Here is a 15214-nt window from a genome sequence, read left to right on the forward strand (position 1 = left end):
TAGTTATATTTGTTTGTGCAGCAATATTTTACCCTGTCAGAGTATGGATTTGCTTAACATTCCTGAATATTTACAGTGTTATTGTCTTGATGAGACAAAGGCGAGTGAGGATCCAAATGCAGTTCCAACTTTTATTGATAAAAGACAAGAAACAATCACACAGATAAGCAGGCAAAACAGGGCAGAACACTAAGCAAAACAGGGACCAAGAACAGAGACATAAACACACAACATACCAACAACAACTAACACCCGGGAAGTGAACAAACAGAGTAGATATAGTAAACAGGAACCAATCACAAAGCGGAGACATTCAGAGACAAAGACACAACACCTGGGGAAGAGATTGAGTGCAATTAGTGTCCATGGTAATACATGAGTGGGCGGGGCCAACAATCAACAGCAGGGAATGACAGCAGACAAAACAAAGCAAAACACAGACAGACTCATTACAGAACACCCCCCCCCCCCCAAACGCTCCCAAGGCCGCAGAAACCAGTCCAGGAGGGTGGAGCGAAGGTGCAACCAGAGTGGGAGGGCGGGTCGAGTTTGTGTAGTGCCGGCGCCAGCTGAGCAGGAGACCAGGGCGGAGCCGGCAGAGCAGGAGGCCAGGGCGGAGCTGTGGGTGAGGCCAGAAACCACAGCAGAGTTAACGGCCAGGGTGGTGCCGCAGGCAGAGCCAGAGACCAGAGCAGGGCCGGAGACCAGGGCAGGGCTGCCGATGCGCTCAGTAAGCTGGCTGTGATTGCAACCCATGGGGGTGCTGGGGGTGCTCTGAGCCTGTAAACAAGGACAGGAGGTAGAGGGGCTGGCAAATCCAGTGAAACAAAACACAGGACAGATAACACAGGAAAATTGTTTGGTTCAGGCCAGGCAGAGAGTTCAGGGAGCGTGGGTGTAACCATGTCAACTGTGTTATCCGACCCGGTCGGTTCGGCTGGTTCCGTCGACCCAGCTGGTTCCGTCAACCCAGCCTGTCCAGCTGGTTCCGTCGACCCGGCTGGTTCCGTCGACCCGGTTGGTTCCGTCGACCCGATCGGTCTGGCTGGTTCTGTCGACCCGGCTGGATCCGTCGACCCGAACGGTCTGGCTGGTTCCGTCGACCCGAACGGTCTGGCTGGTTCCGTCGACCCGAACGGCCCATCTGGTTCCGATGACCCGGTCGGCTCAACTGGTTCCGTCGACCCGGTCGGTTCCATCGACCCGATCGGTCTGGCCGGTTCCATCGACTCAGTCAGGGACCAGGAACAGAGACATAAACACACAACATACCAACAATGACTAACACCCGGGAAGTGAACAAACAGAGTAGATATAGTAAACAGGAACCAATCACAAAGCGGAGACAATCAGAGACAAAGGCAAAACACCGGGGGAAGAGATTGATTGCAATTAGTGTCCATGGTAACAAATGAGTGGGCGGGGCCAACAATTTACAGCAGGGAATGACAGCAGACAGAAACAAAGCAAAACACAGACAGACTCATTACAGAACACCCCCCCCACGAGCGGCTTCCAGACGCTCCCAAGGCTGCAGAAACCAGTCCAGGAGGGTGTAGTGAAGGTGCAACCAGGGTGGGAGGGCGGGTCAAGTTCGTGTAATGGCGGCGCCAGACGAGCAGGAGGCCAAGGCGGCGCCGGCAGAGCAGGTGGCCAGGGCGGAGCCGGCCGAGCAGGTGGCCAGGGTGGAGCCAGCCAAGCAGGTGGCCAGGGCGGAGCCGGCAGAGCATGGGGCCAGGGCGGAGCCAGCAGAGCATGGGGCCAGGACTCGGTCGGCCCATCTGGTTCCGACGACCTGGTCGGTTCGGCCGACGGCTTAGGGATGCCGGCCGCCGAACCGACATCATCGGAGTATCCACCAGGTTGGAGATCAGCCGGTTTGCACGGGCCTCAGCAGAGCTTGCCGGTATGGTAGCCATGTGAACCGGCTCGGTCACAGGTGTGCACAGGACTGGGCTGGATGGAGTCACTGTAGGGCATTCGGGTGTCCGTAGCTGGTTTGGCTCCATAGCCCATGGACCCCGATGCTTACTGCCCCCCCCCCCAAAAAAATAAAAAATTCCGTCTTACTTATATCATTCATCTTAAACATTTTTACATTGTACCATGCCAAAGAAAGGAACAAGGTACCAATCAACAAAATAGCATAAGGCAGAAAAGGTAAGCAACAGAGCAACAAACAAATCAACATTTAACTTATCAAATCAACTCAAATTGTTAGAGTACTGCAACACAACCCAAAATTTGGTTTCTTGAGAAAGCTCCCACATCCTGGTTTAGAAGAAATTGGATAGAGACATTGGATGTTGTAACAAATGCAATGCTATTTATTGGTTATGCTTGCATTCTGTTATACCGGTAGATTAATATTTATTGATTCTCACTGTAGAACACCTGATGGGTTGTCTTCAGAGGATTAAAGCAATGGAGCTATAAAGCTGATGTTGCAAAGTTCAGAAGTCATGATAGATTACTGATTTTATATCAGGTATGTCTTGGACTCCATGATCACTTAAAACTCAACAGTTTGAACTTCCCCTACATCTTGTTTAAGACGGATTAAATTAATTTATTATTATTATTATTATTATTATTATTATTATTATTATTATTATTAATACAAAAGTGCAAAAGAAAGGGGCACAAACAACAAGACCAAGTAAATACATTTTTAAGTAAATTAACTGAGGAACTTGAGCTCAGAGAAAGGTATTTACAAGACAAACATTACCAAGGTGCAAAGAAACAAGTATTTAAAGTAAACTATAAGTATATGCAAACAATAAGAGAAAATATCAACAGAATATTTAAAAATTCTACAGGGACATGTTATTTTCAAATGCATATAATTTACCTCTAACACTCTATAAAAGCTAAAATATAGCAATAAAAGGTGCACTTTTGTCCCTTCCTTCTGATTTTGAACAATGAATTTGAATTTTGTTACCCAGTAGTGAGTCACAGCAGCTAAAAGCCACAATCATAAACTGGAGAAAGATGTCTTGGGTAGCAAAAGCTGATTTTTTGGGGGGATTGCACTTTTAAAAGGTCCAGCTTGCTAGTAAATCTGTCTATGCCAACACAATCTATGCAATCTTCCATTCTAGGAGGAGGAAAGGAGTCAGGTTTTGTGACAGCATTCACTTTTTGAGAGTACAAAATTCAGACACTATGGAAAGCTACTACATTTTTAGGTAGGTACTCTGTCTCTTGCTTTATAATTGCTTAACAGTTCCTGCTTTATACAGATACTCACTGTAGACGCATGAACACAAATGCCGATGCCATGCTCTATTAGTGTTGTGTGAGATATGCAAACAGACCAAGGAACTTTGTAATCAGTGCTTTTATGTCTTCCTGAAGTGACACAGACAGAATTGCTAATTTCTTTGCAGCACTTCAGAGTTAGTTAGATGAAAACAAGATACACAAGATGTAGACCATCTATCTCTGGGAAGTATTAAGAAGGAGGTGCAGTACCCTCTGCAGACAAAAAAACACTGTCAGTCCCAGTTTCCATACAATACATGGGCGTCATGTTCTTAAATGTTTGATGGCCACTTTGGCTCAAGATGGATCAATTCCTGATAGCTAATTTGCAACTCTTTAAGTACCTATGAGAAGAGTAATTATATCAAGTTAGAGCCACAATCTGTCTGTACACACTTTTGAAGAATTTTACCAGTGCTTTAAAGACAGACTTGAACATACACATTGTAACAGGCTCTGGAAAACATGTGGCAGGAGAGTGGTGCTGTCAGGACTCAGCCCGTACTTTGGCCACATGCATGTGTTTATGTTCTTTGTCACGTGTCTGCCCCGCCCTTGTCTGCTCCTTCCATTTCCACACACCTGTTTCCCATTGTCAATACCCTGTTTATATAACCGTATAACATGGTTAGTGTTCTTTTGTTATTAAACCTTGTTTATTTCCGAGACCCAGCAGGATGTCTTTAGCTTGGACTGGCCAATGGTGTCAGCACAGTATTTTCAGCCAACCATATGCAGTGTAGGGCCTCAATCCACAACAGTTTCACAAAAAGCCACAGTTCTATGCCACAACACCACAGTCACCACATTTTAAGCCACACCGACAACTGCGTCCCTCAAGGGCAAGACAGTGCTTTCCTTTTCAACAAGTGGGAATGATGGATTTGTGCAAAGAACACTTCCTAGTGGGTTTTAAAAAGAGAGGTGTCTGATCCCAGATTAGGGTTCAGTTAAACAGAGGAAGGTTGCTACCATGGGAGAGGGAGTGACCCAGCAAGTGAAACTGTCCCTTCCAAATCAGCATGGTGAATTTGCTGCACTAGAAATCATTCCCTTTGAGTGCAATTTAATTTCAGAGTGTCAAATCAACAACCATTTGCCTGTGACTGCCCTGGTCAGTAAACAATGTTTAGTGACTTGTTACTTGAACTGACACAGAACAGAGTCATTGTGGGACACAGGATCCAAGTGTGCATTGTAGACCAACAGTGGAAGGATCAGTACATACTTAGAGTAAAGATAAGGGATGTTTCAGAGGCAGCAGAAGCCTCAGACAACTTGAATCTTGTCACAGCCAGCGGTTCCAACATGCTCTATGAAGGGGGGGGGGGGTAGAAATCACATTCAGTTTGGCTCATCCTGCACATAAACTAAAAGAAATAGTCATTCCTGTGCTCATTCAAAAAGTTCAGCAATTGTCCAGACCAACCATTGGTTACAATGTGATTGAGCAGGTGATGAAACAAAGTGAAGTGAGTGGGTGGGGTGATGAAAGCAAAGAGCTCTTGAACAAGACTGTTAGATATGCCTTTCCAAGTCTGAGGAGCAGTAAAGTCCAAAAAATTCATTAACCTGGTGATGAGTTCAATTAAGTATGAGTATTTAATTAAGATGGCAAAAGACCATGTTAATGTGCTGAAACATGGTTCAATACATGTGAAATAGGATAACACTGTGTTGTTTGAACCGTCTGTCAATATACAGTTTCCTGACAGACTGGAACTCCTCGAAACACTCTTGATTTTTAAAAAAGGGGGCTGACCTGTGATTCAAATTGGTGTCCAGAATGTAACTGACCATGACATCCTCCTGGTGGGAAAGACTGAGCTGGGAACTATAAAATCAGTGTTACCAGCAACAGCATCATCTTGTGTAGTGACAACCTGAGTTAATAAAAGTGCAAAACCAACAAGTTTTGAAAAAATACAGTTAAACATCAATTTTACAGACCAGACACCTGTTGTGCAAATGTACATCTATCCCAAAATCGTTGTACCAAAAAATTAAAGACTACCTTCAAAATTTGTTCGCCCAGGAGTGAATTGAAAAATCTCATTCACCTTATGCATCCCCAATTGTGTGCGTCAGGAAAAAAGACAGAAGCCTGAGGTTGTGTATTGATTACAGGGACCTCAATTGGAAGACTGTGGCAGACTGCCAACCGATTCCAAGAATACAGTACATACTGTATTGCTTGGGAGGAAATACAGTAGATGGCTTTCTTTGCTAAACCAAGGGAAGCCATACCATCAAGGGTTTATGGCACCAGAAAGTAGACCATTGACAGCCTTTAAAGTCTGTATCCCTTTTGGGCTCATGAATGCACCTGCTGCATTTCAGTGATTTATGGAAGGATGCTTGGAAGGACTGCAAGACAACATTTGTGTACCTTACCTGGATAATATCTTGGTGTTCACTAAATCCTTTAATGAGCATGTTGAAGAAATTCTTGCAGCGGCTGCAGTCCTATGGAGTGAAATAGAGCCCAAGAAATGTGAGTTGTTCAAGGAGTAGGTTCTCTATTTGGGGAGGATAGTTTTTAAAGAAGGTAGCCAAATTGACCCTGCAGACACCATAGCCATGACTGCACTGAAAGACAAGAGGCCGACCACAATAGAAGAGTTTAAGAAGGTATTAGGTTTGTTGAGCTACTACCGCTCTTACATCAAGGACTTCTAGAGGATTGCTTGCCCTGCTGAAACATGACAATCACAAAGCACAAACAAAAGATAGAGGGAAAAGAGGGACTTACCTCAAGAGTCACGTGGTTCCATCAAGTCATTTGATAGAGTGGGCAGAGCAACACCAAAAACAACTGAGAAACTGGTTAACTGTTTAGTCAAGCCACCTGTCCTGGGGTTCCTGGACTTTACCAAAGCATTCATGCAGCACTGAGAGCTGTCCTATATCAGCACCATGATGGAAAACAGAGTGATTGCATATGGGTTGAGGACATTGACAGCAGCAGAGCAAAATTATCGTTTACACAGCAGAAAATTTGAATTCCTAGCTCTCAAATGAGCTATCACAGAATAATTCAGGGACTACCTTTACTATGCCCTGAATTTTACTGTATACAGCAACAATCCTGTTCTGACCTCTGCCAAATTGAACTTAACAGGAAGCAGAAGAGTAGCAGAGCTCACAAATTTCCATTTCACCATTTGCTATCGCCCAGGAAAGAAAAACATTGACGCTGATGCATTGTCCAGGTTGACATCGGTGTCAGTAGAAACTGTTAGGTCAAGTCAAGAAGCTTTTATTGTCATTTCAGCTGTATATAGCTGTTGCAGTATGCAGTGAAATGAGGCAACGTTTCTTCAGGACCATGGTGGGATAAATCTGGGATCACAGTCTGGGATAAAACCTCCTGCAAATCAGTGGAGGTCAGCAGGCCCCACCCTCCCAGGACTTGTCAGGGGCTGGAACAAGTTGATGTTGGATGAGAACGGTGTCTTGCAAAGAAAGACTGCACAAAGAACTCAGCTGGTACATCCCAAAAAAATTAGAGGAGGATATGAGTATATCCTTGTCATAGTTGACCACTTTATGAGATTTGCGCATGCATATGCAACAACATCAAAGTCCTGCAAGACTGTGGCAGACAAAATCTTTAATGACATTGCCCTAAAGTTTGGATTTCCACTGAAATTACACCATGATCAGGGGGGAGAGTTTGAAAACTAGCTGTAGGCACAACTGCAGAAGTACAGTGGAATCGCTGGAAATGGACAAGTTGAGAGGTTCAATTGAACACTGTTGCAAATGTAGTAAACTCTTACTGAAATGCAGAAATCAAATTGGAAAGCCTCATTGAACAAACTGTAGAAAAAGGGAAGTGACTGGATTCTCTCTATTTCATCTCTTATTTGGTCGCTCTCCAAAACTTCCCATTGAAACTTCCCATGCCTTTGTTAAGCCCTCTTCGGGCTTAACAAAGGCAGCCTATTTATGAGCGAAAGCGAGTACCTAGAAGCATGGAAAAGAGGGATGCAAGAAGCACAAGAGGAATGTGGGGGAAAAAAAGCAAGTGAACAAAAAAAGAATTCTGACCAGAAAGTTAGGTACACCAATATTGACTCAGGCAGGAAAGTCCTTGTGAGGAATCTGGCCCCAAGAGGATTACCAGGTAAACTTTGGAACTATTGGGAAGAGCGAATCCATGTTGTTATACGTAAAGTTGCAGAGGATGCACTGATCTATGAGATCAAGTCTGAACAAGGGAGAGGGAGGTCACATGTAGTACACCGAAATCTTCTGATGCCATGTGATCACTTGCCTTTTGCAGTCGATCTAAACCAATGTCCAAAAACAAAAGGACACAGGAGAAATTCAGCATACCTGTAAATGGAATGGATGTGTTGGAAAATGGTAGTGGTTCTGAGTTTTATGTACCAGTTCAGCCAGGCCAGACAAGGGGAGACAAGAGGAAGTAGAAATACAACATGTCCCCTCTGAGATGATTGTTCATCAAAATGCATTAGATAATTCTACATCACTAGAGTTTGAACCAGAACAGTTACCTTCAGCAGAGGCAGAACAAGATCTTCCAATAGCTACCAATGTACCTGCTGAGAAACCAGTCAAAACGGTGGTGTCATGTGACCGGCCTGGGGAGATACATTACTCGCTATTCAGTGAGGCAATGACGACCACCAAGAAAATTCACATATGATAGTCTAGGTGCACCTACCTGCTGTAACAACTCGGGTGCCAACGGTGTTCACCTACCCGAGACCACACTCTGTTTGTTATGAAACAATGAACAGGAACTAAAAGTGCAATAACATATGTACATATTATTTCTAAAGACTGTAAAAGAACCTGGTGTAAAACTGAACTTTTTACATTCCACATGTATAGCACTATTTATTGGCCAAAGTTTGACTTTTTGCAGAGACTGATTCATGCTTTTCACAGTTTTTCTACATGGCAGTGGCCTGAGACTTAAAAGTGTTTTGTACACTGAAAGTGACTGTTTTCATAGTTTCTGTTGTTTTGGGCAAAGAATATGGACTCTGGAATTAAAATCTTTTTTTTGTTTGTTTTTATTAAGATGGGCATAATCTAGTGGAAAGACTGTTACCAATTTGACCGGGACTGTGTAAAAAAAAAGCATCGCGTTAGTTCTGGCAGGCCACGTCGTCAAGCATGCATCATGACGTGCACCAATCCGGTTACGACATCCGTATTACCCGACCATTTAAATTCCCATTCATAGGGCCGTTCAGCGCTTCGCTGGTGCCGCGATCTAAACTCCCTCCTCCAACCCCGACTCCACCACGCCGGAACCCGTGTTCGCTGTACCAGTCTTAAATCTCCACATATTTTTTCTCTCTCTCTCTCTCTCTCTTTCTCTAATTATTTGATTATCTATCTATCCATTCATTTATTCATTCATTTTCTACCGCTCATCCGAACTTCTCGGGTCACGGGGAGCCTGTGCCTATCTCAGGCGTCATTGGGCGTCGAGGCAGGATACACCCTGGACGGAGTGCCAACCCATCACAGGGCACACACACACTCTCATTCACACACACCCTCACACACTACGGACAATTTTCCAGAGATGGCAATCAACCTACCATGCATGTCTTTGGACTGGGGGAGGAAACCGGAGTACCCGGAGGAAACCCCCGAGGCACGGGGAGAACATGCAAACTCCACACACACAAGGCAGGGGCTGGAATCAAACCCCCAACCCTGGAGGTGTGAGGCGAACGTGCTAACCACTGAGCCACCGTGTCCCCCCACATTCATTTATTACTTTCCAAAATCGTGTAAGTGAGCTTATCAATAGGGGGGAGTCTATTCTATTTCCTAGTCACTGCTCTCCCACGTGGATTCTTGCCCAGAACAGAACCATACCGCCAACACTAACTGTATGCATATCATCTAATTCCCTTGTGACAAAGTGGTCCTGACAGAACTAATGTTATAGAGTGTGTGACTGAATATGCAAATGTGCAAAAAGGGTTTCCTAAAAGAAAACAAGAGAAGTTTATAGAGACATTGTTGGATGTCGAGAAGACATCCTGTAGAGGAGAGTGTGATATGTTGAAGACAATTCATGTAAAATGCTATTTTTCCAAAATTGTAAAAATGTTGATTGATTGTTCATGCATTTCCTGATAACAGAATGGGTACTGTACCTTTTAAAATTACTTAATTTTGGTTGGTAGACCTGAATCATGATGTCATGATTAGGTTGATAGGTTGCGTGCACATGCATGTGCTTCATTAACGTTGAATACCATTAATACAATGAAAACCATATTTAATTTCCATAGTAAGTAAATAAAATGGCCTGCATCTAACAATTACAAACTCCACTAAGGATGATCAGTACCTAGAAACAAGCACAGAATTCTCACACCATTCCATGTTGATGTAAACACACATCCCACAACCACGAGCCTCACCGCACAGAGCTGCATTGCTGTTGGCACAAAATCAAGGCATTTGGACTACAAATATAATTCCTGGTGATGAAAGTAAAAAGTACCTTTTTGAGTGCTATAGACATTAGCCTACTGCCAGTAAGCTGCCAGGTTATTGCAAGAATGCCACTAGTCAAGAGGATACCATTAATAATAATGGGCGAAGACCCATCAGCCCAACTGTATCTAAAGTTTACAATTGTTGTCAAAGTCAAACTATACACTGTATATTACAGGATAGGCATCCACTAAATTCCAGGGGTTTTGTTACCACAACATAAAGTGGGCATATTTCTGGAGGTCTTGGAAAAATGCCCTCTTTCAAAAAAAAAAAAAAGAGCATACCTACGATGGATAATGAAGGACAAAACAGTCATATAGGTAGATTTTATATCTATTATGCTTTATTATGTTACAGTTAAGCTATTTTCAAAAACAAATAAACAACCAAAAACTACGGTTAGGGTTAGATTATCAAATAGTCCATGCCTTCCCTATCTGTTACACTGTTCTGAAACCCCTGGAAATAAGTGCATCCCTTACAGGATAGTTTTTAATCTGTTTTAAGGTAAAAATGCCCTTATAATAAATTACTAAATTAATCAAGTCTGTAAATTCTCCTTTTCTAAGGTCTATTTAATTGTGTTAGCTAGGTTTTGCTCTATACACATGAACTACATTTTTAGATTTTTTTTTAGCAATTTTAGCATTGTTTTAATTAAATATGTTTAATAGAAGAATTTGTTCATAATTATTACTATTTAATTAATAAGTAAGACAACTGAATGAAAGGTAATGAGTTAAATCCCACCACAGCCAAGTTGACCCTAAGGCCCTAACCCTCAAATGCTCAGTTGTATAAATAAGATAAACGTAAGCTCCTCTAAGTAAGGGTGTTTGCCAATATGCCGTAAATGTAAATGTAATGATATAATTAATATAATTTTTTAATCTACTTAATGTATCTATAAGAAACAGAAGTGAGAATTAAGCTGATAAAAAAAATCAAGGCATTGGGTTTCATATTTGAGGCTTCTCTGTGTTAATCATAAATATCAGGCTCTCAAAAAGCAGGGCCCAATAGGTTGTAGTGGTGAATATAATGTGTATGTGCGTTTGAGAGAGAGAGCGAGAGAGAGAGGGAGAGGGAGTGAATGTTTTGGGTGGGGGTGGGGATTGTGGTTGGTTAAGGGGGAGTTGATTCACGTTTGTAGGTCTAAAATTGTCTAAAATTTTATGAATCTTGTGGGATATATTTTTCTTTATAACCTAACACAAATAGGCATAATGAAAAATTAAATAAAACTGTTTTGAATGTCTAGTTTTGGATTTGTGCGACCTTTTAACTGTGTTGAAATACATGGGGATGATAATGGCTTAACACCCGTAATCTTTGGGATTTCAAAGTAAATTACGTTCATACTTATATCTACACATTTGAAATAAGATTTGTTTTATATCATCCATTCATTGCACTCACACTTGCTCTGTTGTATAGTGGATAACAACTAGGTGGCTAGAGCCAAATAAGTCCACTGATACCATACCTATAATGCAAAATACACAGGCAAAGAAAATAGCAAGTGAAAGGCTGAAATTTTGACTTTAAATATTAAATGCTTGTAAAAAAAAACAAAAACAAAAAAAAATAACACAGCAGTTGGAGAAATATCAAACAGAAGGTTGAAGGGATGTAGAAGCATAGCATAGCATAGCACAGAGTGGGAACACAGCAGGAGAGCATAGACCACCTCCTCTAAGCTATGACTACTCAGGCAGGGCCAGCTGGCCCTCTTTTCTCTAATGCATAATAAAGGCCAGTACCACACTGGCCTTTCCATGCCAGTACCCTAAACCTTCTAAGAGCATGTGGCCTTGTGTTTGTAATGGGCTGAAAAAACCTTTCATTAGTGAGGAATAGGCTGAAAAAGAGGTAAAAAAAAAATAGTAACAATGCAAGGTATACAATATGTATCACTTATATGCTTTTTTAAGTTATTTTCATGATTGCATTAAGAACACTTGTTTACAGTTAGCCCAGTAATCCAAATAAGCTCTGTAGGTATAATAAAAGTAATCTCACAGCCATTCAGTCCCTATTCTGCTTTTGTTTGTCCATCTTGCTCCCTCTTACCCTCCCTTCCACCCACTCCCTCACTCTCACTTACTCATTCACTTAATCCATACTCTGGGTGAGTGCCCTGCATATCACTGTGTCTCTAATATGTTGTTCAAAATGGTTCTTCTTAGCTTCTGACGATTATGGTGGGAAACAAACCTGCATCATAATGTGGGCCTTCTGACCACCATCTGTCTGTATGTCTGTCTGTCTGTCTGTCTGTCTGTCTGTCTATCTATCTATCTATCTATCTATCTATCTATCTATCTGCAACTAGCAGTTCAGACAGTTTTCTAACATCAGGTACTGTGTGTGTGTGTGTGTGTGTGTGTGTGTGTGTGTGTGTGTGTGTGTGTGTGTGTGTGTGTGTGTGTTGTGTGTGTGTGTGTGAATCTAAGAGAAAGAAGGAGTAACAGACATCTGTCGGTTTTGTCCTCAGGATAAACCACCTACACATAGAGCAGCGGGATCACACAGTAAAGAACTAAAAGCAGCCAGTTCCACTTTGCACCAGTGCTTATACAGTTACATAAAGGCACACATAAAACACAAAATACTAAAACATTTCACTTTCAAAACACAAGATCTACACATATATGAATGCACACATAGCAGCATGCTGATATATTAATAGTGAAAAAAAAACTCACAGAGTTTTGACAGAATTGTTTACTGTATTAACATTTTTTTAAACCCCTTATTCTCTATAGACCATGTCAGTGAGTTTGGACAGTTCCCACCTTCCTTTAATTATAAACCTTGACTTGTCAGTTATCTTTACTAAATCGTTAATAGAAGTGGCTATAATATATACTGAGCACTGAATAATAATAATTAATAAATTGATTACAGTTACAATTACATACAAAGAGAGTTTGAAAATTTATCATTTATTTTGTCTGATTATTAGTAAATAAATGTTACTTTCTCAAATACAGTGTTGTTGTTACCAAATTATATGAAACATATACTAATATGTTTCTAACATTAATTTTGCTTAAAATGTAACAAATTTGCTTATATTTTAACTTGAACATTAATTTTACATAGATGACATATATCGACATCTAAATATGTTTTGTGCAAAGTCTTAACCTTTGCATTGCGGTTCTCGAAGCAAAACACACACACACACACACACACACACACACACACACACACACACACACACACACACACACACACACACACCAATGGTGTACACTCACCTTGATACTCTTGTCCCGGGATGTAGGCTGTTGGGTTGTTGGAAATCTGTAAGGTAAGCAGCATCTCTCCCCCACCCTCAGCTAGCCCGGTTTGCTCCACTTCTCCACGATGGGTGCACAGGAAGAAAAAAGGTGTGAAGCGGGGATAAAATCCGACTGGCAAAGCCCCCAGATCTACACTTCCCCCCAACATAAAGGCTAGAAGGGCACAGCTCAAGGCACCTCTGAATGAGGCCTGCCCCATAACCACTTTGTTTAGTAGAAGTTAGGGAGAGAACAAGTGCGTGTAAGAAAGAGAGGGAGAGGGATGTATGCAAAGGGATGCTCAGTCCTCTAAGAAGGATACAGTCCAGAGGTCAAGCAGTCTGGCAGTGTCAACCATGTGTATTCATGTGTGCTGGTGAGTGTTTGTATAGCTGGTTAAATTGCCCTGTTCCTTTTTTAATTATTATTATTATTATTATTATTTTTTTTACATTTTCTTCTCTCTCATCCCTTCACTCTCAGGGAGTTCAGAGCATGCCTGTGCTGTCCTGCTCAAGCACTTAAATACCAACCCCTCCCTCACTTTTTCTTTCCTCCCACCCATTCTCCCTCCCTCGCTTTATATCCCTCCCTCCTTTTTCAGCAACAGCCAAGCACGTGCTGCACACTCTCAGAGACATTCTTTTTAGACAAATTTTTGTCCCCTTCTGTTATCTGAATGTTGTTTACATTTTTCAACCCTCTACAAGAAATCGTTTTATGTATTTTTCTTTCTACTTCTGTAACCCCCATCTGGCTTTGTCCATATTCCTACCCAGAATTGCACCTCCCTCCATTCTTCCATTTTGTCTTCCCCTCCTCCCAACAGTCTGACAGGACTCTTTTCCTTCCCTCTTTCTTTCAGACACATTTCTCATGCATCTTTATGCCTGTATGCATGATTTCCCCTTCCTCCTCTCCTGCTCTTTATTTGATTCTGTTCTGTTTTCCATCTGATCTCTCCAAACCTCTCCTTCTGTTCATGTCCTGACTATTAATTTGATGGCATATTTAGTACTTTATCATTTACATCATTTAATGTAGTAAATACAATCATAGTAGTAAAAACTATATCAAGATATAGTTTATAATTAAAAATACACATAAAAATGAATTAAAATTTAGGAACACTATCCATTTAGCTTTAAAATAGTTATGCCTCACTTGCTTTGCATTATAGTGACACTGTTTGCATGAAACTTACATAATTGTAACAATTCTACGAATGAAACCACAGATTACATACTTCCCTACTTGTAGATAGTTCATACAAGATTAGTTTTTGTTTTAAGTGCTTGTGAAAACTGGTGGTTATCCAACATTAATAGAATCATGATTATATAGTTAACCTTCAAAGTTTTTGCAAGAACAGGTGCTTTTAAATTTGTACATTGTTGCCAAGCAGAAATCTGAAAATAAAATTTTATTTAACTTTATATCTGATGAGCAAGCCTTGAGCTGACAAGAGGAAGAAAACTAGAAATCCCGATGTTTGGAAATGAGAAATTCTTTCTATGAAATGAAACCCTTTCTCAGTCAGGGTTAAAATACAAGGGTGGTGATGTGAACCAAAACAAAACACATGTGCTGATGTAAATAAAACAAACACACAGAGAATCTTGTCTCACAGCAAGCAGTGCAAGGGAGAGAATCATGACACCAGGGAGAAGGGCATGGGAGCCCACAATGTTGGCTTTATCATGGGGCAGGGCTTGGGAGGCCATTTCATCATTCTCTGGATGGTTTATATGAGTTCTAAGCGATATCAACAAGTCCACTAAAAAATGGACCAGGTTGAACCAGTAGGACCATGGTCACTCTGGTGTTGTACCCCTCTTGCTGGATGCAGTTGCAGTTTAAAATATTTATTATCAATCAAACCATGAACAGGAAACAGATAAGGAGATCAGCATACAACAAGATCAATAACCAGAGAAATGTTACACAAAACAAAAACAGCTTGGTATAGAAAGGAGTGTAAACACAAAACAAAGACACAAAAGCTTTTAAATATGAACACAATTTGAGGGGTAAACTTTAAAACAAGTAAAACTGAGTGAGACAACCAATGTAGGAGTGCAGTAATCCATTTATAAAAAATATAAAATGCTGATCAAATTTTCCTCTAAGTCCCCTCCCCCTCTAATTCCACC

At 41.4% G+C, this 15214-nt stretch overlaps 1 protein-coding gene across 1 annotated transcript in view; it reads right to left on the reverse strand.

Moving 5' to 3' along the window:
- Window positions 1-13538, reverse strand: part of reln (reelin) — a 447239-nt gene extending 433701 nt beyond the window's left edge. The window contains exon 1 of the mRNA XM_047822245.1: window positions 13038-13538. Coding sequence (XP_047678201.1) covers window positions 13038-13281 — 244 coding nt within the window. The 5' untranslated portion in view covers window positions 13282-13538. The remainder of the gene's footprint in view (window positions 1-13037) is intronic.
- Window positions 13539-15214: the final 1676 nt, after the last annotated feature.

The sequence above is a fragment of the Tachysurus fulvidraco genome, chromosome 13, assembly GCF_022655615.1.
Source record: "Tachysurus fulvidraco isolate hzauxx_2018 chromosome 13, HZAU_PFXX_2.0, whole genome shotgun sequence".
Classification (NCBI taxonomy): Eukaryota; Metazoa; Chordata; class Actinopteri; order Siluriformes; family Bagridae; genus Tachysurus; species Tachysurus fulvidraco.